A 27,084-nucleotide genomic window follows, 5' to 3' on the forward strand; every position below is an offset into this window, starting at 1 on the left:
GTTTTGAAAGCTTAATTTAAAAAAAAAAAAAAGTTCTTATGGAAGAAAAAATAAAAAGCCTTTGTTGTTAATTAGTTGTGAATGTCAGAAGGTCCAATTTCAGTGAATCTTAATGAGTAGTGTACAAGGGAAAATGTTTTCTGTGTGCCAGTCTAGAGGATTTGGAGAGCAAAGAGCAGTACATAAATATGAGTGAGATGTGTGTGTAGTTTTTAAAATCATGTACAATTACTGATATCTACACAGAGTTCAGTACCATACGGGTATGAGTTAGACAGGCCTGAGTAGTGGGCCCAGGTGAACCTCATGAGGTTCAACAAATCTGAGTGCAGGATCTTGCACCTGAGTTGAGACAACAACCCCTACCAACACAAGCTGGGGAATGCAAGGATTGAGCGCAGCCCTGCCAAAAGGAGCCGGGGCTGCCGGTGGGTGGAAAGCTAGACATGAGCCAGCACTGTGCCCTCGTGACCCAGAAGGCCAACCCCATCCTGGGCTGCATCAAAAGCAGCGTGGCCAGCAGTCAGGGAGGAGATCCTGCACGCCTGCTCTGCGCTGTGAGACCTCACCTGGAGCACTGCATCCAGATGTGGAGTCCTCAGTACAGGAGAGACATGGAGCTGTTGGAGAGCGTCCAGAGCGGGGCCACAAAAATCCCTACGAGGACAGCCTGAGAGCTGGGGCTGTTCAGCACGGAGAAAGGAAGGCTTGAGGTGAGCTGAGAGCAGCCTGCAGTACCGAAAGGGCTGCAACAAGGAAGGGGACAGACTCTTCAACAGGGTCTGCTGTGACAGGACAAGGGGAAATGGCTTCAAACAAAAGGAGGGAGATTGGGATTGGATACAAAGAAGACGTTTTTTACAATAAGTGCACTGAGGCCTTGGCACAGATTGCCCGGAGAGGTGCTGGGTGCCCCATCCCTGCAGACATTCAAAGTCAGGCTGGGCCAGGCTCTGAGCTCCCGATCCACCTGTGGGCATCCCTGTTCAGTGTGTTCTGTGCAAGGGAGTTGGGCTACGTGTCCTTCAGGGTCCCTTCTGACTCAAGCAATTCTATGATCTATACCTCTGTCGCTTACCACGATGGTTGTTATGGTTTGGTATACAATCATTAGTTCTTAGTTCCTTTCTTTATAGCTAAGCTATATCTACTTATATGAAAAAGTTGATGAGAATTTAGAGGGAGAAAATGTTAGTGCATAAATTGGTTTATTATATACTTCTGTGTGAGTGCACTTGAGTGTCTAGATAAGCTCTGCATGCACTTGTTTTCAGGTCCGTAAAATATTATTAATAACTGTAGAAAATATAGACATTCTAAAATAAAGATGAATTATATTCATATAAAAAAGCATCTGCATGTTCATATACATATATTTTTGCAAGCACCCTTGTATTCTGACTGCTGTTCTACCTTTTTTAAATTGTCTTATGTCATCTGAATCTAGTCCCAGAAAGAAAAATTCTATATTTGAATCAGATTCTTCAATTTTTTCATGACCAGCTGCTTCTGATCAAGTTAGTGTTCAAAAGAATTAAGGTAAAACAGTAGTTTGGAGGAGTTTCAAAGCAGATGCAAATATAATGGCAAAATTTATATCTTAAAAAAAATATCAGTGTGTTTCCTCAAACTAAGTGATGTAAATATCTTGCTAGCTGACAAGGTGACAAGTAAATACGAAGAGGGCACCTGAGGCATAAGAAAGCTTGGAAACCGAATGCTTAGTTGAAAGAGCAAGTGGGAATGGCTGACAGCCTGCTCGAAGACCCACACTGAAGTTGAGCACTTACGCAGCAAAACAATATTCCATCTAGCCGAGAATTTTCCAGCATGCTCTTACGTAAAAATAAATAAGTAAGAGGTGTGTATGCTGCCTTGTTTTTACCATTTGTTCAGTTTTTCTTCCCCTGAGGAAATCAGTAACACTTTGTTTCAGAGATAGTGCTTTAATCTTCTTTAATGCGGTTAAAGCGGCTGGGAGCGTTTCATGTCAGGCATCCAACTGGAGGCTGCGTTCACCTCAGTTGTGTGGCAGCGTCTCTGATGTTCTTGCTTCTAAACTGGATTCCTGCAACGCTATGTTGCTTGCAAAACAGATGCTGTCCCCCAGTCGTGGGTACTTCTGAGCCCATTTGGTTGTTGCAGCTTGGGCTTTAAGCTGTTCTATGCTTCAATCAAGTCATCCTTCTGAACCAGCTCATCAGCCTGTTGCAGGAGTCCCAGCTCAGTGGAAGTCATTGTAACAGCTGTGGTAATGGGGAAGTACAGCACCACAGGACAGACCACACTCCATGCAGAAGTAGGCACCATTTGCACATCCATGCCTACAGCCACCCTGCAGGTTGGCACCAGTGATGAGACTGTAAAACCCTGGGAGCTCACCCGGAAGGACTGGTGTTGCAAAAGCACGGTTCGTTCCCTTTCTGTTAGTCCTTAAGAAATGTGTTTGTTGCTTTATCACATGTGAGCAAAGGGAAGCAAACAGTAGTTTGCAGTTTAGGTTTGTTAGACTGTTGGCTACCTGCCAGATAGCTACATTCTAGGAGCCAGCCTCACACAGGCACAGCTGACTGTCTCACTCTCTTAAGAGGGGTATGAATGCTGACAGAAGCAACAGATCTGCAGGTACTAAGGGACTGCAGTGTGATGGGTAGAGGAGCAAGAATTAGATCATCTGCAGCCCTGAATTAAAGAATGTTTTTATTTTTGTGTACTTGTAGATGACTTGCCTGTTAAAATGATTTCATCTCATAATTATATTTATAAATGGGTATTTTGCTCAGCCTTTATATTTCATGCCATCCTATATGTTTTGCAACATCTTAAGAGACTGAAGGAATACATGGGGATTAGAGTTGCATGTAAGTATTAAACATTTTTAATGCATTATGTGCTACAAAATTGGAGATGACAGAGTGGGAAAAACAATACCAAGTTTCAGTTTTATCTTCTTATTTTTTTTGTGTCGTGTTATAACATGCACAGGTTTCTCTGAAGAAGCCACTGGGATGTTCAGCCTCCCATATAACACTGCACTGCAGCTAACTTTCCGTCTGTAGCGTTACTGATTCAGTCGGACTCAGTCCTGGGCTGCCAGGTGTGCTGGAGTACGTGCTGATGCAGGTAGATATCAGTGTGTGTCGAGGGGCAGAAGTCAGACTCTCTTTGTAAAATGCATTGCCTGACCTCTCAGGTGGGACTTTGCTGTGTGACTCTCAGGGTCAATTCCTCTCCCTCTTTTCATGAGTTATCATGCGTAGCTTTTGAAAGTTGTGTGGTCTGAGAAACCAAAAGGCTCATAGTTATTAATTTAATTGTAAAGTATTAGGCTCATTATAGCAGCTTGCCTTGAATGCTTTAAGAAAAAAAGTGCCGTAAAAGGCACACTAGGCTTGGTCATTTAAAGAATCCAACTCCTTTTGGCAGTATGCTTAACTCAGAAGTGAACACTTCAAATACTAAGTAAACTAAATCAATCACGTGTGAGTAACACTGTGCTTACCTGATGTCTTTTGACTTCTGTGAAACGATGTATTTACAGCTATCAGGATGGTTTATGTTCTCTGCTTTCTGTACATATAATCCCTTTTTTCCAATACCAATTAAAGCACAGTGCGAGCTCTCTGCAGTAGTAGAAAATATTCCAAAGTGATTCAGTAGTTTTGCCCTCTAATTGAACACTGATCGTTTTCTGTGAGACTGCATACTGCACTTTCATGCTCAGACATCAGTTCTCACGCAGTGGCAGGATGCTGTCAGGCAGTCAGCAGAGCAGGTGCTTTCTGCTTGCAGGCGGTGCCCCATATCGCCGTGCTGGGAGCCTGTGCCCCCCAGGAGCAGCGCTGCTGCCACGCTTCCAGCCGGGCGCCGATCCCCAGCCTGGGGCACTCGGTGGTGTGCAGCAACAGGCGTGTGCTGACAGCACTGCTCGCTGCTGAGCACGGCCCTCTGTGCAGATGCTGCGTGCGTGTTGGTACGGCCTTCGTGAAGCCTGACGTGTCTGACGGATCTATTTGAAATTGCCTGCATGTATGATTCCCCCGATTTCGTGGCACATTTGAGCACATTCCTCAGACTTTGTACTTCTCCTTAGGGTATTATAAATCCTCTTTTGTCTAGCGGTAGGGTTTCTGTCTTCTATATTACAAATAATTGCATAGGAAAAATAAGAATTTTTTATTTTATAACTCCTTGGACTGCAATGATATCGTGACATTGTTTTCCAAGCATCAGAGTGGACTGTTAGCCTTGTTTGTTCTCCTGTTGGCAAAACAATGTCACCGTGTCGTGCTCTGTCGGTACCAACTGATTACCCTCTGAAGTGCCCTTACTTCAGAGCTGTCTCAGGAAACGAACCCATTTTTTCTTATATTCCATTTCCCAAGTAGAAAGAATAACAAGAATGGAATCATTTGCTTTTGTAACAGCATCAGCAATTTTTCAAGATTTTTCATGTTTTCTTGGAAACTTACTTCCAAGTTACTTTTTTGATTGGGCTGACGTACCAGAAATTGCCACTGTCCTTCCCGTCTACTTCTGCAGTTTCTTCCTTGCTACACATAGGGCTTCAGGTTTTTAGGTTGTTCTGGGCATGAAAATACAATAATCATAGAATCATAGAATCACCAAGGTTGGAAAAGACCTAAAAGATCACCCAGTCCAACCGTTCACCTATTCCCAATAGCTCCTACTAAACCATGTCCCTCAACACAACATCCAGTCTTTCCTTGTAGGCATTTTGTTAGTGGTTAAGGTGGGCATAAAACCTCTGTTGTGTATGAGATGGTCAAAAGATTCCTTTCTTTGCCTATAAAATTCAGTTATCCACTTGAATTATTCTAGGGTGTTGTATAAACTAATATCTTCTCCAGATTTCAGTACTCTATATAGAGGTTCTTAAGCTCTGTAGCTAGAAGAAATCCTGGGACTCTTCTACAGATAATTTTTGTCATTAAAATATCAAGTAACTTATTGTAATCTCACGGATTTTTTAATTTCTCATGACTAGACACGTAACTGTGCCATAGGCTTTGTCAGAGGCTTTGAAATGTGGGAGCAATCTGATAGGCTTGCTGCTCACTGTCTGCTCTGAGCGCAGCCTGAGCAGGTTAAAGAGGCAGCCGGTCTTTCCCAAAAGCTGTCTTGGCCTGCTCCTGTCACAGACACTTCAGTGTGTGTTCCTAATTGGGTTCAGGTAACAACTGAAACTCAAATATCCAGCATGTCCAGTATGCTCTGCAGCTCCTTTAAAAGTGGCACTGGAAAAACAGCTGCTTACAGCAGGGCTGGGGGTGTTTTACTGTTCGGCAGCAGCCCTGCCAGCAGTCAGTGCCATTCAAGCACCACGTCTGTCAGTCCCAGCTGAGGGGCAGCTCGGTGGCTGGGAAGCTGCTCCATCCCCTTCTGAGGTGGTTCTGAGGATTCGCTCGGCCCTTCCGTGGTGTTCTGTTTCATCTTCTACTTGAATGGATGTGGTTTCTTGGTTTTTTTAATTACATTTTTTTTTCTTTTCTGATAACTGGAGCAATTCAGGAACTGCATTGTTCTTAGGTTTTCTTAATTCTGTTTTTTGTTCTTTTTCTTCTCTTGAAACTTCGCTTTGATGTTCTTTTTACCCAGAAAAACAGATAACAGGGTAATTTTCTTGTTACAGCTCTGGTGTGGTATGTTTGTTTTCTGCTCACACAGACGTAAGCATTTTTGGAGGTCTGTCAGAGCTTTGAATGCCCATGAAATGGAGGCATTTTGCTTTTTATACAATTTAATTTCTGATTTTCAAATATGTAAAAATGTGGTTTGCCGATGGGCTGCTCTGCTGATAAATTGAAGAGCAATGAATTAATATTGACTCGAGCCGCATATGTAAGCACCTACTGTGTTCTGCAGTCCTGACTGGGCTGTGAAGCTGGGCTGTTCTCCTGTGAGCAGCCCCCTGCACACCATTTAGCTGAATGAGGTGAGGCTGGCCGAGGCCGCGTCCTGGCTGTGCTCTGTGGCTCCAGCAGGCAGTGCTGTGTGCCGGGCAGGGCTGGTGTGGTCAGCACCGGCTTCAGGATTCAACCTGGAATAGCAGCGCCTTCCAGTTGGGGGCCAAGTTTGGGTGCAGTGCTCCAGATAAGGCCTTCTAAATTCCTACCCAGAGCACGAGAGGCTTGCCTTTATCAGCTGAAAACCCTCCCTGCAACTCTTCGTGCCACTTGCTCTTGCCACGCTGCTGAGTTGCACGTGGGACGTGAGGTGGCTGTGGTACAGCAGGGCGGGTGCAGCGCTGGCGTGTTGGTGAAGGCAAGAAGGTGCCTACAGAAAAGCTGGAGCTGAAAAACCATCTTGAAAGTGTATCCTTAGTTCAAATGTTACTGAGAACTTGTGCTTTCAACAAAAGAATCAAAAATACAGAATCTCATTACACTTATTTTGGTGATTACTCGTTACTAGTAACGTTTATTATGGTATATAGATTTCAACATATACTTTTTTTTTTTCATCTGCCTCTACCAGGAATTTAGTTACACACAGCTTTAAACCTTCACACTACTTATGAGTGTGCTCCTGATGTAGGTATTTAACATGGCAGATGAAGGACAGATAGAGCATTCTGTGTGAACAGACACGAAGTGTTGACTGGCAGCTCTGGCCAGGCAGTAGGCTTACAGCCCTGTAAATAAAGCACTTCCCTTGGGCATCAGCAGGTGGGATAGCACAGCTCACATCGACACAGTGCTGAACTTTGGGGAAGGCAGTTGTTGGTTGTGTAAGTTATCCTCATTATGCCCACAGGATGATATTTGTATGAATCTGTTGCTTATCCCGGTTGGCACAGAGTTGGATTTGTTCATCTTTCTGTTTAGTGATTCTGACACTGGACCTGAGTTCTGGAGCTCCTAACTGCATGTTTAGCACTTCCATTCACAACAGCATCGTCTCCAGAGAATGTTCTTTGTTTTTATAGTGCAAAGTACTTATCCAGTATTGTTCAAGTTGCTGTGCTCAAGTATTGTTTATAATTGGTAGCTTTAGTAGAAAAGTACAACAAATAATGCAGAAATAGATGCATCTTATCCAACAGCCCAGTTGCCTGCTGATACATAGACATCATGAAGTCTGATGGAGGTGCTCATATTTTCTTCTAAACAGTTTTTTGTTTGGAAAATACTACCTTGCAATCGTTGCAAAATGGTGTAACACCCGAAGTTTGATAATCAATATGTAGAGTGAGGGAGCAACGTTTTTTATTTAAAAAGAAAGTATCCAATGGATGAATTTAGCATTTGTCTGTAAAAATGGTCGTGCATTGATACTGTATCAGCATGTGAGAGAGTGCTTTTGTAGAAGAATCAAAATGATTAAGATAGTTTTCTGTAAAATAATTATTTGTAAAATACAAGTAGAGATTTACACAGTTGATAAACACCTGCTGGATCCTGGAAGCAGTTGTTTCCCAAGGCAGGTTCCACCTAAACCGCATAAAAATGTGTTGCCTGTTTGTACTTGGAGGTAGGCATGTTGTGGTGTGTCAGATGGCTTTGCTTTTTACCATATGTGAAGGATCAAATTCTCTCTAGGATCTTGGGAAGGAAAAAACAACAGCTAAATGTGCGGGTTCCAGTTCTGCTCATTTATTCAGAATGCATTGCACGTCGATGCAGACTGCACTGGAGCTGTGATTCCCGAGCTTCTGTGCTAGGCTCTGCCATCAGCAGTGAATGCTCTTTTTGGAAGTTGTTTTACTGCTAATCCAGCACACGATTCTGAACTTCTGCTGTATAGGATTGGTTGCACCGTGGGGCCTTAATAAGGCATACATCACACCCTTAGCTTTGCTCATATGGAAAGGCCAAACTCTTTGGTCATTTGTCAGACAGTGAGTTACATGGACTTCCTCCCAGTTAGTTCAAAATGAAAGCCAATACCCAGAGGTTAAGTTGGAGTTTTAGTTGTGCTGGTTACTGAAACTTTGTCTGCTGGCTATTGTACAGTTTGGTACACTTGGTTTAGAAGGAAAGAAAGAAATGCTGACTAGAAATGTGGTTCTGTTAGTGATAACTTTTTTTCTTTCCACAGCTCTACTGAGAAGTCATTTCCTTGGAGATCACCAGGTATTATCTTCTATGCGTACGTTTTGCCTTATGCCACAAACCCTTTATTTCCTTGGCATTTATTGCTTGTTTTGATGTGCTCTGAACATTAGCAGTAATGCTGTGTGTCTTTTCCAGATATGTTTTCTAAAGCAGCGTTAATATACTTCTTCACACATGGGCTTTTTTGTTCCTTTGTTGTTACAAAAGCTTATTTAGCTTAAGTAAGGGTGGTTGCAGCTGCTTTTCTTGCATCTTTTTGTGCCTTTGTGATTTTTGTGTTGTATGATACTAACAGAAACTTTACACGTTTGGTGTCCTTCACAATTAACTCAAAAATAATTTGGAGTCTTCCCCATAGTCCACGAGGACCATGAGAACAATGTGTGTGCTTTAAGCCTGAAGTCTGTTGTTCCTTCGTATGGCTATTCTTACTTAACCTCCATCCTCCAATGAGCAGAGGTTTCTCTGAGAGTTCTTTTTCTGTTTCTGTATCTCAGGATATCTCAAACTCTCTTTCCAAAATATGAAAAATTACTCTTATGGTTCTTCTGAGTCTACTATTAAGTATATTGCATGGAAGTGGATAGGACTGTAGATTTCAAGTGACATCCAAGTGTATAATCTGAAGGAACTGTCAGAACCATCCGATCTGATCGGCACAGATCAGGGCAGTATTTAATGGTTGAAGAGTCAACCTTCGACCTGCTGGTGGTTTCTTTAGAGTGATGAATGTATCTGCAGAAATCAGCACTGCCAACACCATAGAGCAGGACCAGAATAGGACCTTGGCTCCCTGCAAACTGCTTTTTGCATTGGACACTGTTTTCCTAACTCAGTTGTAAATTCTTGAAAGAATGTCATGTTAAGCAACATTGGTTGAATATAATAACAGTGCAAATGCAATTGTAGATAGCTTGTTACTAACTAAAGATGTATTGATACTGTGCAGAGTCCTGTATAAAGATGCATGCAGTTTTAAGAACTATCCAATACTTTGCATCACGACACACCATAAAAAATAATGCACCGTAATTGTCTGCTTGCTCACTCAAATGTATTGACCATTATCCATATTCTTGGTAAATCCATCTCTTGAACCATCTTCTTTCCCTTTTTATTGTTTGTTTTGTTTATAGATACTAAGTTCTTAAACCTTGTGTGTAATTCTATTTGCACAGTTTCAGTTGCCATCATGGTATCACCTCTGCTGACATGAGGTATATTAGCTTTTTTATTTTCAATCTAATGTGGTCACAGCCTACTTCCCATGGCATTTAAATTTTGCTAATCAGGGTGGTGCTTTGGGGGTATTATTCTAACACTATTTTGAAACAGAAATCACATTAGCTGGACTTTTTGTTTGATTTTTTTTTTCCAAGTAATTGAGTTACTTTGGTGTGTTGTTTGTTTTCTAACTTTCATTCTGAACATTATTTGCATGGCTTTATGTTCTGTTATTTCCCTTGGCTCTCTAATGTTCCAGTGGCAGTTCACCACTGGTAAAGGTATATTCTGACACACCTGAGCCTCTGTTTTACAGACTTATCCATTCACATTCCATTCCTTATTTCCTCCTCAGTTGTCCCTATGACTTACTCGGCTGTTGCTTTTTCTCCTAGTCTTTCCATTAGTTTGTTTCCTTCATCTCTCCGCCCCTATTTTTATCTTATCCTGTCACTCTTTCCTCCCGATTGCTGTTTCTTTTCCTTAGAAATCCCCTGCTCTGAGGTCACTTTGCATTTGGCCAAATGGCAGAACTTAAGAGAGGGGAAGTCCGAGAAGTCAAGGAATGCCTTGGAATGTCTTCTTGTTTTAGAACAGGGTTTGTGTTCAAGCTGTAACAGTTAACAAATACACGAGCTTTAACTTAAGAGCTTGTGCTTCTGCTTGAGTAGTGCACGTGTATTGCCCAACGAGATGTATGTTGTGTATATCTGGGTGAATCTAAGGCTGTTCTGCAGTAATGGCCCAGAAGTGGGCATGTTTGAAGAAAAGGTATTTTTTGCTTGGAACTTGAACTGATGATGGGAATTTTATTTACTGTTCGTGTATACGTGGTGAGTGTAGCATGATGGTTAGTTTTACTTACTTACGAGTTCACTTTGGAGCTTTATCTTAAAGAAATATCACTCAGCGATGTCTTACTGACTGTGATCTGAAAAATACTGGCATCAGAGGTGAAGGACGGGGCTGCCTGCAGTCAGCTTATCTGACTTGCAGACGGCAGTTTATGTCGAAAGACATCAGCGGAGTGTGGTGCAACCTTACCTGAATGCATCAGTAGAAATGTACAGAAATTTGAACAGAAATGTAGCATGACGTTGTTTTGCAGATGCTTATAAAAAGAATATTAGATCAGCAGCCATTTATAAAAAGGCTATTATTTTGTTCAGGGCATTCTCCTCATGATTGATAGTAGCAGAGAGAGAGAGAGAAAGACAAGCCCTTTTATTGTGCTTTCTTGCATTTGTTAAGGAGCTTAAACAATCTTCATTATTTAGCCTTGTGAAAGCATTTGCTTGGTGGCAAATGTGTGATAGAAGTGAGGTTTTGGTTTGGATCTCTGTTTTAGGAACAGCTGTGCAGCGCTGCACAATTGAACGTTATTCTTCGGATGTGTTTCTCCCCAGATCAGTTATTTGTCAGCTTGGAATAGATTTCATACTGATGTGACAGGCAGGAGGCAGCACAACAGGGCCTTGCATTACTTAAATAAAAAAGGTCAAAAGTTAAAATGTTCAAGTTAAAAATAATTGTAAATTGTAATTTAACTGCCCCTGTCCCTGCAGCCTTTTAGTTCAAAGAGCACGTGTAATACCCACTTCTGTCAGCACTGAGTTACTTCAGCATTGGTTTTCTGTATCATATCCAGAGATACTTGTGATGAAATTAATGCAAGTGTAGTAACACTTTTTAATCTTAATTAGATTTGGTCTGTTATACTCCCATTACAGTGAATTGATTTAGCATCAAGTACAGTAGAGGGCTTGGCCTAAGAACGTTCTGCTCCCCGGTAACTGTGCTGGCTGCATGTCATCTGTAAGGTGTGTTGTCTTTATGTCTTAAATCTGGTGTTTGAACAGCGTTCAAGCATTCCTCATAATGATAATTAGTAACATTTTTAGTATGGAAATCTCATTACTGCACAAACAGCACGTGGTGTGCAGCTATTGGTAAAAATCAGGTAAGTGTATTTCTGCTTTGGCTTGTCAGAGCCAGGAGCGTCCCTTCCTCTTGGAATTCCCTTTCACGGTGTACTGCAATAACAGCTGGAATAAAGAGTTTTTAATAGCCCATCTGTTGTTTTTTGTGATTTTTTTTTTCCTGTGACTACTGACAAATTTTATATCAGAACCATTATTTGTCAATGTTAGACCTTTCTTTATCCCCTGCATGGAGTTTTTCAGCCCTCTTTCATATTTTCTTCCTCAGTCATTCTCAGCACAGACTGACAGCAGACCTGTGCTGGTTTTTACCCTGCTGGGAGGTCTGGTTTCCAGGAGTGCTCCGCAGGCGTTGCAAACGACTCACAGCTTTAACGTGAAGCATCCACAGCAGTTGTTAAACCGTTGCTTCCCAGCATGTGATTTTGGGTTTCCCATCCAGGTGCATTCACAAATTCCTGCAGCACAAATGTACATCTCTGGTGATAACTTTAAATGCAATCCACATTCCATACTGCATCTCTGACAGCTGTTCTTATCAGTATAAGTGTGACATGGCAGTTGAACGACAGCTGAGTATTTTTGTCAAAATAATTTTGATTCAGTTTTCTGTTTGGTGCCCTCATCTTTGTCCTTGATTTCAGACTGTTCAGATTTCTCCTTTCTTCATAACACTGCTGTGATGTTTTCTTTGCTTTCTCTTACATATGACGAGCCTTCCCTTTGCTACAAAGTTCTGCTAATATTCTAAGAACTGATGTTACCTTGAGAGTCATTAAAAAATAAGCACTTGGATAGCAATGTATTAAATAAAGCATTCATAAAATTTGCAACAGCTTGTCGATGATACACAAGTAGGGATGGAGTTCAACTCAACCTTTTATTTATTCAGATCTTGAGACAGTAGGTGTTTAAGACCAGTAACTACTATTCTGTGCTCTGCAGTACAGTTCCATAAAGTTTCTGCTCTGCAAAGTACATTTACTAGGTAACCAATCACACTTTTTTATTAATGTATTAATAAATATTAATGTATAAATAATATTAATAAATATTAATATATTTATTATATTATTATTTATTATAATATATTATATATATTTATTATATATAAATAATAATAAATTTATATAAATATATAAATAATATAAATTTATTATATATATATTATATTTATTATATTATTATTTAATATATTTATTAATGTATTAATAAATATTAATGTAATTAATGGAAAGTGTTTTTAAAAATTGGGAACTGTAGAACTACCTCAAAACTGCAGGAAATAAGATTCCCAGACCTGAGTATGGTAATTTCTTTCCTTTAGTTTGGTAGGCAGTAACTGCTGCCTACTAGTAGGCTGCCTTTATGTTGGAAGTTCATTAGTAATGTTTGAGAATTATTATTGAGTTTGCAGGAGTTCTGCATGTGAAGTACTACATTCCTCTTCTTAATTTATTCTTTCAGATCCAGCAGCCACCAGTGCAAACAAACCCCTCGTATCAGAGGGAGTTCATACCAATGCCTATCACATTAGGACAGAGCCAATACAAGGGAACCTCTACTCACCGGAACAGATATCTCTCCATGAAAGTGAGGGTCTGTTGTTTGCATTTTCAGTATTACAGTACATTTATTTCTGTATTAACTGCGTTAAAATACACTACAGTTATGAATGTAGCGAAGAGCAAAGTTCTGAAATACTTTATTTTCCTACTGTTATGCACTTCTTGTATTCTTATGCTGGCTTCATATCTCCAGGGTCTGTAGGTAACTCAAGAAGTTCAACACAAATGAATTCTTATTCTGATAGTGGTTACCAAGAAGTAAGCAGCTTTCATAACAGCCAAAACTTGAACAAACCAGAAAACAGACAGCAGCATTCCCTTATTGGAACTGCTACTAACCACTTGGTGAGAAGCTCACGAGCTGAAGGGCAGACTCTAGTCCAGGTATGCTCAAAACAGTCCACTTTCTATCTATCTGTATGCTGCCTTTAGCACACTTCTAAAGACACTCAATGTATAGCTGGACTTATGCTTTCTGTGGGATGTAATTAACATTATGTTAAATTCTGTTATTTTAACTAACACCTGCACTGGTTAGAAAGTGGAAATGGCTTACAGCTGAAGTTGAATAAATCTTGAGGTCTCCTGAGTGCAGAGCATGCTGCTAATACATAAATTCCAGGAATGCATCTCTCAAAATTCTTTCAGTTGTGACATTTGGGAAAACCTCAAGATTTTGCCCACATGTGAACACGGTGCTTAAAGAAATGTGGTGTTGGTGTTCCTGTGCCACCTTCCTTTTCTGGCCTTCTCCCCTTTCTTTTTCATTAGTCAGAATGTTTTTAATTGGAAAAGCTTTATTAGCTTATTCTAGAATTCTTTGCAATGCTGTTCCTCAATTTCCAGAGTTAATTATGGAAGTAGTAAGAAAGCGTGTTAACATAGAAAGCCAAGTAAGAAGGAGGAATGGAGCACTTCTGAAATGGCCATTTCAGATATGAAATTCTGGCTAGAAAAGACTGTTTTGTAGGGAATCTTGAAGGGATGATGTTTAGAGTAGCAGTTATTCTTCAGCAGTAAAATGTATTGATAAATTGCTTACATTTCATGTTGGCTTCTGTCTTATGGGAGAAGATTATCTACTGCGTGGCCTACGTGGTAATACTGATAAATGCTTTGATTTTGTTTTTGAACAGCCTTCAGCAAACGTCGCTACCAACCGAGCCATGAGACGCGTCAGTTCAGTCCCGTCCAGAGCACAGTCTCCCTCTTACGTGGTCAGCACAGGTGTCTCCCCTTCCAGGGGGTCTCTGCGAACATCTCTGGGCAGTGGGTATGGCTCTCCATCAGTTGCTGAGCAAAGATCCCTCGCTTCTCATGCGTATTCATCCACTACTCTGCCAGTACAGCGGGCGGCATCCCCGTATGCTGCACAGAGACCTGCTTCCCCGGTGACCGTGCGGCGGATTGGCTCGATCACATCCAGACAGACAGCAAATCCCAACGGTGGGACTTCCCAGTACCAGGCATCAGCTAGAGTTGGCTCTCCACTTGCCCTCGCTGATGTACAAACCAGAGTTGCTTCTCCACCCCAAACGCAGCTGGGATCATCTTCCCCAAAGCGTTCTGGTATGACTGCAGTTCCACAGCATTTGGGAACAACACTGCAGAGAGCAGTCCATGATATTGAACAGTACGGACAGCAGTACGACATATATGAGAGAATGGTTCCTCCACGTCCAGATAGCCTTACAGGTTAGTAAAAAAAAGGTAAAGACACAGATTAAGTCTTGTTGCAAGCCTAAAACAAGATTAAACAGACAAATGTTGTAGCAGTAGGACACGACTGTGGTGCATTTTGTAAATGCTGATGTCAAACACTGTGTATCAGTACAAGAAGCTCAAAGCAAATACCATCTTTCTCTCTGGTTTAGCGATCAAGCTAGCAGTGCGCTGCATTAAGTCGCATGCCCTAAGATTTATGTGGCTATGTGAAAGTCTAAGTCTTCCAAACAGAAGCATTGTAGTATTTTTGAAGATGAAGTACATTTACATGTATGTGCAGGGTATGCACACAATAGAAGATGCTATGCTGGGACTAGTTTTTTGTATAGGTCTTTCTTAAGATAGGTAACAGTGCCATTGAATTTTAGTCTCTCTTTTTTTTCCTAGTAATTCTATTCTCTCAAAGTATTCAACTTAACTATAGGGTAATATGGTCTTAAAACAAAGTCTTAAACACAGACTCTATTAATCAGAGAGGCAGGTCCTGTTGAGATGCAGTTACTGTGTGCTTTAAGTTCTTTCTGTTTGCTGTTTTTGTCTGACCTTCATCCAAAAGAGCACAAACAGGTGTGATCTTGCAGTTAGGACTGTATGCTTTTCGGAACAATGACTGCAACATCTGTTTTCTTTTAAACTATTGTATTTCAGGCAATCCCAAAATGTTTCCCAGCAAATAGAATAAGGTGTCTTGTCTCTGACCTCCATTTGCAAGGCTTAATGATCTCCAATTTGCTATGGACAAAAACTGAAATGGACACGAAGGCAATTCAGTAGTTAAAGGGGACACAGTCCAGTGGAGCACATAGTTTGACAGAACAGTAAATCTGTACTCTTAAAGTACTGTTAAGGTACTTTGCAAATATCAGTGCTTCAGATTCTCTTCTCTAAACAGGTGAATTAATATATCCTCTTAAAAGAGATGAAAAGACTTACTGGGTTAAATCTGATTCAGAAACAGATTTTGAATTCAGAGCATTTGTAGTGTTAGGGAAATAATTAGCAACTGCTGTAGTCATGCTTAGCAATTCGTTTTGTAGCCATTTTTACTGTAAACTTTCTAGGAAACTTGCAGAATTATTACTGTCCTGTGCTTAATCCAAAAGTGAGAAAAACCTTACCTTTCCTCCTATAAAGTAGTTCTCATGTTTCTTTAGGGGAACAATTTAATACTGAAACCTTTATTGGGCCCAGGGGAAAGGTCGGTACTGATGCAGCTGTGCTTTTAGTACTGTCCAGAGCTCTTCCCTGCTACATAAGCTGGATGAGAGGTTGGCTCTGGCAGTGGTGCAGCGATAGCAGTAATAAGCCCACTGCTGAGGAAATTACTTTAAACACAGCAGAGGTAAAATAAACAGAACTCAAGGTAGCCAGCTAAAAGGAAGGTGAAAAACGAGCAACTCCTACAGTTCCAAAGCACAGGATATAGAAACACAGAATCATCTAGGTTGAGAAAGACCTTCAAGATCACCAAGTTTAACCATCAGCCTGACCTGTTGTGCCTAGACAGATTCACCGTGCTCAGTTTGTGAACTGTGTGTGCTGACTTGGCTTTCACTCAGACTTTAGCTGTAGATGCTACAGTAAAAAATTGAGTTGAAAAACTTAAAGTTGTCAGTATTTTATTGAGGGAATGCTGACTTGTCAATGAATGTTTTGATATGCATCATTTAACAGTGGAAAGAAGTTTAAGGCAGAAATGTTGTGTTAGAGTTACCTAACTTGTGTAGCTATAATGCAATTTTTTCTTGGCTAAAGTAAGAAAGATACAATCATCTTTATTTTTAATCAGTGTGGGCTGTGCACACATTTACCTCTTCTTGTTTTCAGGCCTGAGGAGTTCGTATGCTAGTCAACACAGTCAACTAGGACAGGAATTACGATCAGCTGTATCTCCTGACTTGCACATCACCCCTATCTATGAAGGCAGAACTTACTACAGTCCCGTGTACCGCAGTCCAAATCATGGAACAATTGAGCTCCACCAGGGATCCCAGTCAGCACTGTATCGAACAGGGTCAGGTAGGTAAGGGGCTTGCAGAGCTCTTCCATCAGCTGTACCGGAGCTGTGCTCGATTTTCACAGTGGAGCTTTTCTGGGGCCTGTGGCACATGGGAGATAGGTAGCTTTGAGTTCGAAGGAGAAACTATATGGCATAAACCAGAGTGGGTGGAAAATAGGTTGGAGGTACTTAAATGACCAGCAGGAATTTAAAGTTTTTATGATGTTTGCAGGAAATACTTTGGGCTGTATGTCAGTGTCAGGTTAGGATCAGAATGTGTTCTTTGATGACGTGCACTCAGGTACATTCAAGCAGAGTATTTCATGACGTAAACATTTTATTGCTTGTTCTTTCATTCTCTGTGCATCATTCACATACCAGCTGAGCATGTTCTTTTTTTCCTTTTTAAATTCACCAAGGCAGTAAAATGATAACTTGCACAACTAAATTATCTACCATGTCTTTCACAGTAAAAATACAGTTTTTCCCTAACTTCCTAGCTGAGGATAATGTCAAAATGCTACATCTGAAGATAGCACAGTGAGAATGAAATATTTCTATAGTAACTGATAGAATTGCTACTGACAGATTATGAGGTGCATAGGCATTATTAGTAGTATCAGAACTGATTCTCTGTAAAGAGAATGGTTGATTAATTTATGTAGTGGAGTAATTTCTAAAGACTGTGGAACTGAACTCTCCAGAAATATTTACAGAGAAGTGTCCAATTCATATGTCTTACATCTCTATATCTGAAAACTGCTTCTTAGAGCATTTCATATATACAAAATACAAAATACAGAGAGCACTGGATACTCAAGGAGGCAATGGCTTTTGCAGTTATCCTCTCTTCCACAGCATACGGTAGATACGCCAGTATTTCCACTAGATATAACTAGCAATTTGAATTCTCTGTTTCCTTGTCCACCTGATATTAGTTACTTTGGAAGAACAGAAGCTATCACAACAGTTCTGCTAAGTCAGGAAGCTACATACATGTTCCTGGCTTTGAAACCATTAGCTTAATACTTTGAAATCATGCCCTCACTAGCTCTTATTCAGGGAAAATGTACAAGTAATTGTGAAAAGTAAAACAGAATGTGAACTACGTAAACTTTTGTTTAATTCTTTTTCCTTTTTCTTTTTAGTACTGTTGGCAAATTGAAGTTACTGTTGGTAATTGAATTTTATTACACACCTTAAAACATTTTGCATCCTAATTTCTCCTTAATGGCACAAGATGCATATCTTTCTTTAAATGCTCAGGCAAGCTGGGGCATAGGCCTGATTCCACCAAAGCTATATTTCTGCAGCCAGCCTCTCTGCCTTCTCTGGGATGTTGAGTAACTGTTCCCTTATAACTGGCGGCAGCTTTCAACGTTGAGCACTATGCACCTTTTTTAGACTGATTTTTTGGCTTACACTTTTAACTTTGTATTGTCTCTTCTCTTCAATAGACATTTGTTACCTGGTTTGTTTTAATACTAATTTTATACTAGGAGTTGGAAATCTGCAAAGATCATCCAGTCAGCGTAGCACACTCACATACCAAAGAAATAATTATGCTCTGAACACAACTGCTACCTATGCGGAACCCTACAGGTCAATGCAGTACCGACTGTCAGAGTCTGGCTATAACAGGCTGCAGCACGCAGCGCCCGCCGACGATGGGACCACACGATCTCCATCCATAGATAGCATTCAAAAAGACCCCAGGCAAGTCCACTTGTGTTTCGAGAACCAAACATTCTTTATCATAAGATGATATTTACTGTGTTTGTGAGAGAAGTCTTCGTATCGTTGCCATAGGGATGGTCACCCTCTGGAGCAGATTGAGGTGGCCCACGCTCTGTGCTTGTCAGTATTGAAGATGCATTTAGGTAACGCCCTGGGTAATGCGCTGCTAATGTTTGGTTAGCCAAAAGCGATCGGGCAGTTGGGCCAGATGACCTCTGAAGGTCCCCTTCAGCTGAATTATTCTTTTCTACTGTTGTTAGGGAGGAATAAATCTCGAAGTAGTTGTGGAGTGACTCAAACCAGATGAGTAACCAAACTTACCTTTTCTGATGAGTGGATTCTGGGGTGATCTGACAGGACAGGCTGCATTAGCCTTTGAATAGCTATTCAGTACTCTTCTTAGCACATCACTTCCTTAGGGTTTTGAGAATAGAAAAACTTAAATGCTGCTACTTTTTTTCCTTAACCATTCCTTTACAAAAAGAAGAAAATGGCCCAACAACAAATGGTAATGGTAATTTTTCATCTGGGAATTGGGCTTAAGTATGCTTAATGACTTCTCCAGGATTTGACTACACAAAACTGCTGCGTTTGATAAAGCTTGATTAAAGTTATTTCAAGTTTAGTATCCCTGATTAACTCAAGTCTTTCAAATTTACTGCATCTGATGATGAAATCTTGAGACTGCACAGCTTTTGTTCAAGTACAGTTGCCTTCAAATAAGAACACTGAACGCTGAGGAAAAGATATTGCTTAAGGATACACACTTAAGTGCCAACGTTCAGCGTGCATCTTGCACTATATATTTCAGCTGACAGACATTTATATAAGTTGCAGTGTTTTAGTTGGTATAGTTTTAATATGTATATCTGTGTTTTCAACAACCAAACTAACTCAAGAGAACAGAAGACGAAGGGTCCTTTTCCACGAAGAAGACTAGAAGCTGATGTGGCATAGTTATTCTAATGTAGTTGGTTTTCCTCCTACTCTCAATACTCCAAAACAAAAACAAGTTATTTACAGCACTTAAGATACTCTACTAGTTTTACTTAGTAAATAAATGTACATTTGTCACTAATGCCTTTCCTTCAATGTGTTCGTCCAATGAAGGGAGTTTGCTTGGAGAGATCCAGAACTGCCTGAAGTCATTCACATGCTCCAACACCAGTTCCCATCGGTCCAGGCGAACGCAGCCGCCTACCTTCAGCATTTGTGCTTCGGAGACAACAAAGTGAAAACAGAGGTACTGTAGTGAGAGTATTTCTGATCCGGGGAAGCTATAAACTAAAAGAGCAACTGGAGCTCCGGTCTTTGTTTTCCTTTCTTGTTGCAACACCATATTCTGGAGCTTGTGTGTTTCTGTTTGCACTAAGTGTACATTCGTATTGAAGTACACTTGTGTTCAGATGCGTGGAATTGCAGACAAATACACACACATCTTTCCAGCATAGCAGCTGGAAGTGATGTGGATAAATCTAATGTTGGGTAGTGTAATCCAACAGAAACATGGAGTACATTTCTTGACACCGGTGTTCATGGAACCTGTTGATGTCTGTAGACAAATTCTAAAGGAATTTGCTTTTTCATTCATATGTGGGTTTTATTTGTTATTTTCATAATAAATATCATGTAAATGAAGTGTTGATGTAAGTTCTGCAAGAAGCTAACCTAGCACAACTCGCTGTTGCTCAGTGGTGGTAGTTTCGATCTTTGCTAAAGATGGCAGCGATCAGAAGATGTAGGCAGGCTCATAGGCAGTCTTGCCATTTTTTAAGAGGTGGGACTGCTTACGTAGGAGTTCTTGGGATGTTATTTATCTGTGTATGTTATTCTGTAAGATCTTGTTTGTTCCCTTTTTATTTTCATTGTTATAGGACTCGTTTGGGAAATTATAAAATGTCTGCTTTATTTTTTCTCAAAAAAGCACAAACAGAACAGCAACATGACACATTTAAGCACTGAGTGTGATATTAACTTCCCCATTGTATCTGAAGTAGCATCTCAGTTGTTTACCCTACTTAGCACTGCAGCTATTTGGTATCTGGCATGCTTTGCTAGCAGGTTGAGTACCAAGTACTGTAGCTGTATGGTACCATTCAGAGAACGTTCCCCTCAAAGCAGAGGCCAGCAGCCAGTGTTATTTATGATAGGAAAGAATCATGATTAATTTATTGCCAAGGTCTGTAAAGCTTTCTTTGAAGATTGCATCAACTTCGTATTTTTGTTAATTATTTAGATTTATTATTTTATTGTTGTGATGAAGACCAGATAAGTTTTCCAGACTAGACAAATATTAAAAGCATTTGCAAAACAAACTAAATGCCTGCACATGTTTCATGCTGAAACATGAAGGTAAGCATAAGAGGAAAAAAAAAATAATTTAAATTAACTATGAAAATGCTCAGAATTAATAAATTATACTCTGATCTAATGAATATCTGCCTGAATTAGTTTTTTTAATAAATGTATTCCATGGTACTCTGTTGGTTCAATAATGTACCATTTTGTGAGTGGCTTTCAGTTGGTTTGTTTTGGTTTTGTTTGTTTGGGGTTTAATTTATGAATGGAGTTGCTGTTCAGAGAAGCAACAGCTGCTACATTTAAATATATTTAATGACTCAGTAAAACAAAATTCTCAGGAATGGTTTTTTAACTCCAGTTTCATCTTGAATTATATGCACAAAAACTGCATCTCATCCTGGAAAAATGGTGCATCTGTTGTGTCACTTGGAACTTGCATGGGAGTTATGGATGTGTGTGTAACGGTGTGTCAGCACAGCAGCGACTCAAACGTACTAAGAGAGATTAAGCAGGCCCAGAGGAGGGCCACGAAGCTGATCAGAGGGCTGGGGCACCTCTCCTGTGAGCTGGGAGGGGAGAAGGCTCCTGGGGGGACTTCATAGCAGCCTTCCAGTACCTGAAGGGCCTGCAGGGAAGCTGAGGAGGGACTTCTATAAAAGGGGCACCTTTATACAGGGTGGGTAGTGACAGGACAAGGGGAAATGGTTTTAAACTGGAAGAGGGTAGATTTATTCTAGATATTAGGAAGAAATTCTTCACTGTGAGAATGGTGAGACACAGAACAGGCTGCCCAGTGAGGCTGTGGATGTTCCCTCCCTGGAAGCACTCAAGGCCAGGCTGGATGGGGCTGTGAGCAGCCTGGTCTATAGGGAGGTGTTCCGTCCTGTAGCAGGGGGTTGGAACGAGATGATCTTAGAGGTCCTTCCAACCCAAACCACTCTGTGATTCTAAGTGGAAATGATAGTTATTTCTTGCTTCTGTTCTTCAACAGCATAAAAATTATTAGCATTAAAAGGAAATAGCACCTTAAAAATATTTGTTTCTACCAGCCTCCTGCATTTACTTTGTATGACATAAATAAACTATAGCCCAGTGCTCATGGGGCTTCAGACCCATGGTAGCTACAGATGTGGCCAGAGGAATCACCTGGGACTTGAAGGCCACTGGTGCCCTCAGCTAAGGGCTCCTTTTGGAGCAGCAGCAGCTTCACGTGGCTGATCAACGCCAAGCTTTGTATGTCTGGGTTTTATAACATACGTGGTAGATACTAGGTGTGGAACTGTTTCCTTTTGAAACAATACACTTTCATTTTGAAGAATAAACTTTTTGAACAGAGGTCTAGAAAAAATGTACACGTCATCAGTCTTTTCTTTTAATCTACTTTGGGTGTGATTCGACAGGCAAAAACAGCCTGCGGGACCTTCAGGTTGGGTGTTGGGTTTGTTTTCGAAGCCTCTTCAATCTGTCTGCTGCTAGGGACAGATGAAGCTATTCATCATTACGATACCCAGTGCCAATTTCCAAGAATGTAATAGAGAGGGGGCTGGTTTTCAGAGCATCAATTTTAATGGATTTGGCTAAACTTCAGTTCTGTTTCCATTAAAGTGTTGTTTTATTCACCTTGTGCTGTGGCCAATTAAAGTGAACTTTAGAGTCAAAAATTCATGGAAGCTGGTACATATCAGTGTATTTCAAATGTCCTTGTGTCTTGCCAAGCTAATGGATGTGTCACTTAGAATAGAAAAAGGGCCTCTTTAAATGTGGTCCTGTGCTGAAGTAGAGAACCCCCAGGACTGCAGTTTCACTTGGAGCTGAATGCTTGGCCCAGAACCACTTCCTGGGTAAGAAAAGGAGTTCTTGTATTTCTTCTGCCTGGGATTTCCTTCTGGGGCAGCAGCAGTTCAGCAGCTGCAGGTGTGGGGGTTTTCATATGCCAACTTCAGTATATTCTGTGGATGGTATGGCATAAATTTACTGTACAATGCTAAAATAGTGCCAGGTTATAACAGACCTATCTAATACTGCAAATAACTCATGTAAAAAAATTAGCCTTCTGATGTGGATTTTTAACTCAAAATAATGTTAATCTTAAAATAGAAGAATAGTAGAATATCCTGCCTTTAAAAATAAAAGCCTTTTAAAACCATAGAGTGAAATGCATGAAAGCAGCAGGCGCTGATACTCCTGTCCTGTTTCCCAGGTGTGCCGGCTGGGAGGGATCAAACACCTGGTGGATCTCCTGGATCACAGAGTCCCCGAGGTTCAGAAGAATGCATGTGGTGCACTGAGAAACCTTGTGTATGGAAAGTCTACAGATGAAAACAAAATAGCAATGAAGAACGTTGGTGGGATCCCTGCACTTCTACGATTGTTAAGAAAATCTGTTGATGCAGAAATAAAAGAGCTCGTAACAGGTATGTTTTGGATAGAGACCAGTGCAGAACTATAGCATAGATAATGCTTCTGATGTGGATGAGACCTAGAAATAATTGATAAGTGGCTGGAATTGAGTATATTAGCTGGATTTTTATTTGTGCATTAGTATTTTGTCAATACAAAACCACGTATTTTGATTACTAATAGTTAAAAGCATTAGCATAGAAGTACAGATTCATGGGGAGAAGTGAATCCTGAGGTTACTACCCCAAAGTTCCAAAGTAAATTTTGCCCCAGTGTGATGCTCCTACAATCACAGCCAGGGCTCAAGTCAACATTTCTTTTACTCCTAGCCTAACTTTTATTACAGGCACCTTTTTTTTTTTTTTATCAGCTGCTGTGTACAGTTTTAAGATCCTGCAGAATTCAAAAGACGAAGGCAAACTGTGTATGTGCATTTTACAGTTTAGGTTAATAGTTGGAAATACGCATCTTCTACAAGGCTCTCAGTGTCCAGACTGTACTAGAACAGTCATGGCAAGCACCTGTGTGCTCACCCACAGCTCTGGATTGTGAGGCACTGCATTTAGCTTATAGGCCGTGAGTCTGGCACTTGTTGCAGACAGAAAGAATAAATGACTTAAAGTTCTAATTGATGAAGGAGCTCTGTTTCCTTTAGAAGAAACTGGATCTGTTGAGTATTGCATACCTGTCAGGCAGTAGAATGAGCTATACCTTAGGAAAGGGGAAGGAACATTTCCTGTCAGCATATGTTTCAGCTGGGTTTCTTTCCTTAAGTAAAAGAGAAGAATATTTGTTCATGAATATGCTTGCTTTCCTTCCCAGCACTGTGGAAGGATCAGCTGCTGCTCTGTTAGTGCTCTCTGGGGGGGCTGTCCTCTCACCTTCCTGCTCCTTCATCGAAGAGATTGCAGCCTGGACAGTCAGCCAGGATGGGGGATGCCAAATACATCGACTTGAATAGGAGAAAATGTTACATCAGGGTGAAGCAAATCCTTTTATGGCAGCTTTGCTGACTATTTATGGACTGTTACTCAAACTAAATGCATAGGCAAATTATCTTTCTCTTGTTAAAAGCAAGGTCTGTTAAGTAGCCAGTATTGCTGCATGTCTGTTACCTCAAGCGACCACAATGGAAATCTTTTCTTAAGGGGTGCTCTGGAACTTGTCTTCATGTGATGCGGTGAAGATGACAATCATTAGAGACGCTTTGTCAACGCTGACAAACACTGTGATAGTGCCACACTCCGGGTGGAACAGTGCCTCCTTTGATGATGATCATAAAATTAAATTTCAGACTTCCCTGGTTCTGCGCAACACGACGGGATGCCTGAGGTAACCTCCTGTTCTACAGCACCCCATGGTACACAAAGGCCCTGCTTCCCACCAGGTCCTCCTTACCTTTAATCTTTAAGGCAAAATTGCTGTTGCGTTCCATTTAATTCTATCGTTTGGACAGCTTTCATTTATTTTTTTTCTGTATTAAGAGAATATGAAAAGTACAAAGTCACCAAGAGGTGTTAATTATAATGGCTAGTAGTTAAATTTTGGCTGGCTTTTGTATGAAGTGGAACTGATCGTTGTATTTTTCCCATCTGAAATACTGCTGGTTTTGCACTGTGTTTATGGCTCGTGAGTTTTATGTGTCTCTAGTGATTATTTCCTAGGAATGTGTTTACAAACATTTTCTATATATACAAGTAAAGAAATGTTTGACTATTCCCTTTGTGGATTTCTCAAACAGCAATAAGAAGAAAAGTACTCATCTGAATAATAAAATATGAAACTAAAACATCTGAAAAGAGAAATCAAAGACCCAGGGCAGCATATGAGCTATTTCTGTTCATTTGTACATTCCTTTATCACTTCAATTTATTACTTTTCAAACTTTTCCATTAAGCAACACAGTAAGACCACTGTTTTTCAATAGATACACTGAAACTGCTTTCTATTTTCTGGTAACCCTTCTATACTCCAGATATTTTCACATACTGCTATTTTTTATTTATTGGGTTATTTTTCACGGCAAGGTTCACACTGTTGTTGGAACATTCAGTGCTAGTATAGCACCTAGAGAACGTGCACCTTCATGGTCAGCATGCAGACTTAGCAGCAGTCTGGTCTCAGAGCACACACACTCACCACATGCATGTCAGGATTTGCAGGGTGGTTGCCTCAGAGGCAACTAATTGTCTGCATACCCTTTGCTGCTTACTCTGAAGCACAGTGCAGCCTGTTCCTTTCCCCACACCCTCGTTTATACTTCTATGTATGCATATTACAAATGTCAGTGGCATTGCACCATACAACACAGCACTGAATGAATCCAGGCTTACGACGAGGCAGCAAAGGGTATTTTAACAGAGACGAGCCCAACACCTATCCTACAGCATACATGCTGTATTTTTGTGCTACTGCGACAGAGACAGCTTGTGTGGAAGAAGTCTGTGAGAAAGGCATTCTCTTTATGGCTTGTTTTGTTCTTGAGTCAGTTCTACCTTGGAATTATCATTTGAATCTTATTCATCTCTTATGAAAGTTGGGAGGGGGGTTGCTGCACCAAATGGGATGTTTGCTTTTTACTTCTCTAAGTCAGCTATTATTATTATTCTGTTGGGGTTTTGCTTGTTTTAAAAAAAAATAAAAAAGTCATCTGCAAACTGTCTGATAAATGATGTCTGTCTGTCTGTGGGTGCACCGCATTCGTTTCTCATTTTGACTGTTTAGGAATCTGAGCTCTGCAGGGGAAGAAGCCCGGAAGCAGATGAGGTCCTGCGAAGGGCTGGTTGATTCACTGCTCTATGTGATCCACACCTGTGTGAACACATCGGATTATGACAGCAAGGTGTGTGCTCGGTTCATCTGAGGGATTTCTAATGCTAACCTCTGTGTCTGATCTGATCTCTTGGGGTTTGTGTAGTGCAGTTTCTCACTGCGATGCTTTTAACTCAGCGGATCGTCTCTCAGCCCCAGGTCACTGATGCACAATCAAATTCTGTCCCGTAATGCAGTCGTAATTTGTCCTGGACTATTCACTTCTGCCAAGCATTCATTCATTTAATAATAAGCTCTCATGCTTTTCATTTGCAGGTTACTAAAACCAGTATAGTAGGGAAGATTATTGTAAATATTTTCATGTTTGGTGATATCAGGAGAGAGATTGCAGTTTTCCCAAAGAAACAAGTGTAATAATGTCCAAGGCACAGAATTAGAATGTGGTGCTTGCGCTTTAGGATACCTTTTCGTCTGTGCTTAATCTGTTTGGTGTGTTTCATCACTACATGAGAAAGCAACAAGTTACGTGATGTCTTTACAATTTGGTTTCAGACAGTGGAGAACTGCGTGTGCACCCTGAGAAACCTTTCCTACCGCTTGGAGCTGGAGGTGCCTCAGGCACGTCTGCTGGGCATCAATGAACTGGACGACTTGTTGGGAAAGGAGTCACCGAGCAAAGACTCCGAGCCAAGCTGCTGGGGGAAGAAAAAGAAGAAGAAAAAAAAAACTTCACAGGAGGACCAGGTTTGCCTTTTTTCTTTGATTACAAATGTTTAAAATGCTTAGCTAACGATGAACGAAACTTGAAGAAAGGTGCCATACATTGAATGAAAATACAGAGGCTTACCGTACTTACAAATACGTATTCATTTCTCAGTGGGATGGAGTTGGCCCTATACCCGGATTTTCCAAGTCTCCTAAGGGGGTAGAAATGCTGTGGCACCCATCGGTGGTAAAGCCGTACCTAACGCTTCTAGCAGAAAGCTCCAATCCAGCCACTCTCGAGGGCTCTGCAGGATCTCTCCAGAATCTTTCTGCTGGCAACTGGAAGGTACCTGAATTCCTGCTCTTCCTCCTGTTTCTTTGTAGAGTGTGGCATCAGATCTTATGTGCTATGAAGCTGTTATTTCTGCCATGAAAGGCAGTGTCAAAGATGGTAGGCAGGAAGAGCAGTCTGGAAACTGTGCAGTCAAAATGTGTAGGCAGTAATAACACTTCATAACATCAGCACTGTGGTATGTGGTATATTAGTTACGAGTTTTAAAAAGTTGTATTTGCTCTTATCATTTTTATTTCCATGTATTGCTGCTTATGGCTCTTGCACACAATGTTTTACAATG

General features: G+C 40.8%; 1 protein-coding gene across 11 annotated transcripts in view; it reads left to right on the forward strand.

The window, feature by feature from the left end:
- Positions 1-27,084, forward strand: part of PKP4 (plakophilin 4) — a 64,580-nt gene that overhangs the window by 27,824 nt on the left and 9,672 nt on the right. For 2 of the 11 annotated variants that reach the window (XM_042827059.1, XM_042827060.1), the window contains exons 4-15: positions 8,062-8,096; positions 12,710-12,841; positions 13,004-13,194; positions 13,947-14,505; positions 16,363-16,554; positions 17,992-18,250; positions 19,382-19,514; positions 22,773-22,986; positions 24,121-24,304; positions 25,697-25,814; positions 26,297-26,488; positions 26,622-26,795. In XM_042827059.1, the coding sequence (XP_042682993.1) occupies positions 8,062-8,096; positions 12,710-12,841; positions 13,004-13,194; positions 13,947-14,505; positions 16,363-16,554; positions 17,992-18,250; positions 19,382-19,514; positions 22,773-22,986; positions 24,121-24,304; positions 25,697-25,814; positions 26,297-26,488; positions 26,622-26,795 (2,383 nt within the window). Of the gene's footprint in view, positions 1-8,061; positions 8,097-9,256; positions 9,296-11,032; positions 11,123-12,709; positions 12,842-13,003; positions 13,195-13,946; positions 14,506-16,362; positions 16,555-17,991; positions 18,251-19,381; positions 19,515-22,772; positions 22,987-24,120; positions 24,305-25,696; positions 25,815-26,296; positions 26,489-26,621; positions 26,796-27,084 lie in introns of those variants that run through there. The other 9 variants (XM_042827061.1, XM_042827064.1, XM_042827065.1 and 6 more) reach the window with 7 other exon arrangements.

The sequence above is a fragment of the Centrocercus urophasianus genome, unplaced genomic scaffold, assembly GCF_019232065.1.
Source record: "Centrocercus urophasianus isolate 14NV4802_14NV808 unplaced genomic scaffold, USGS_Curo_1.0 seq_28, whole genome shotgun sequence".
NCBI lineage: Eukaryota > Metazoa > Chordata > Aves > Galliformes > Phasianidae > Centrocercus > Centrocercus urophasianus.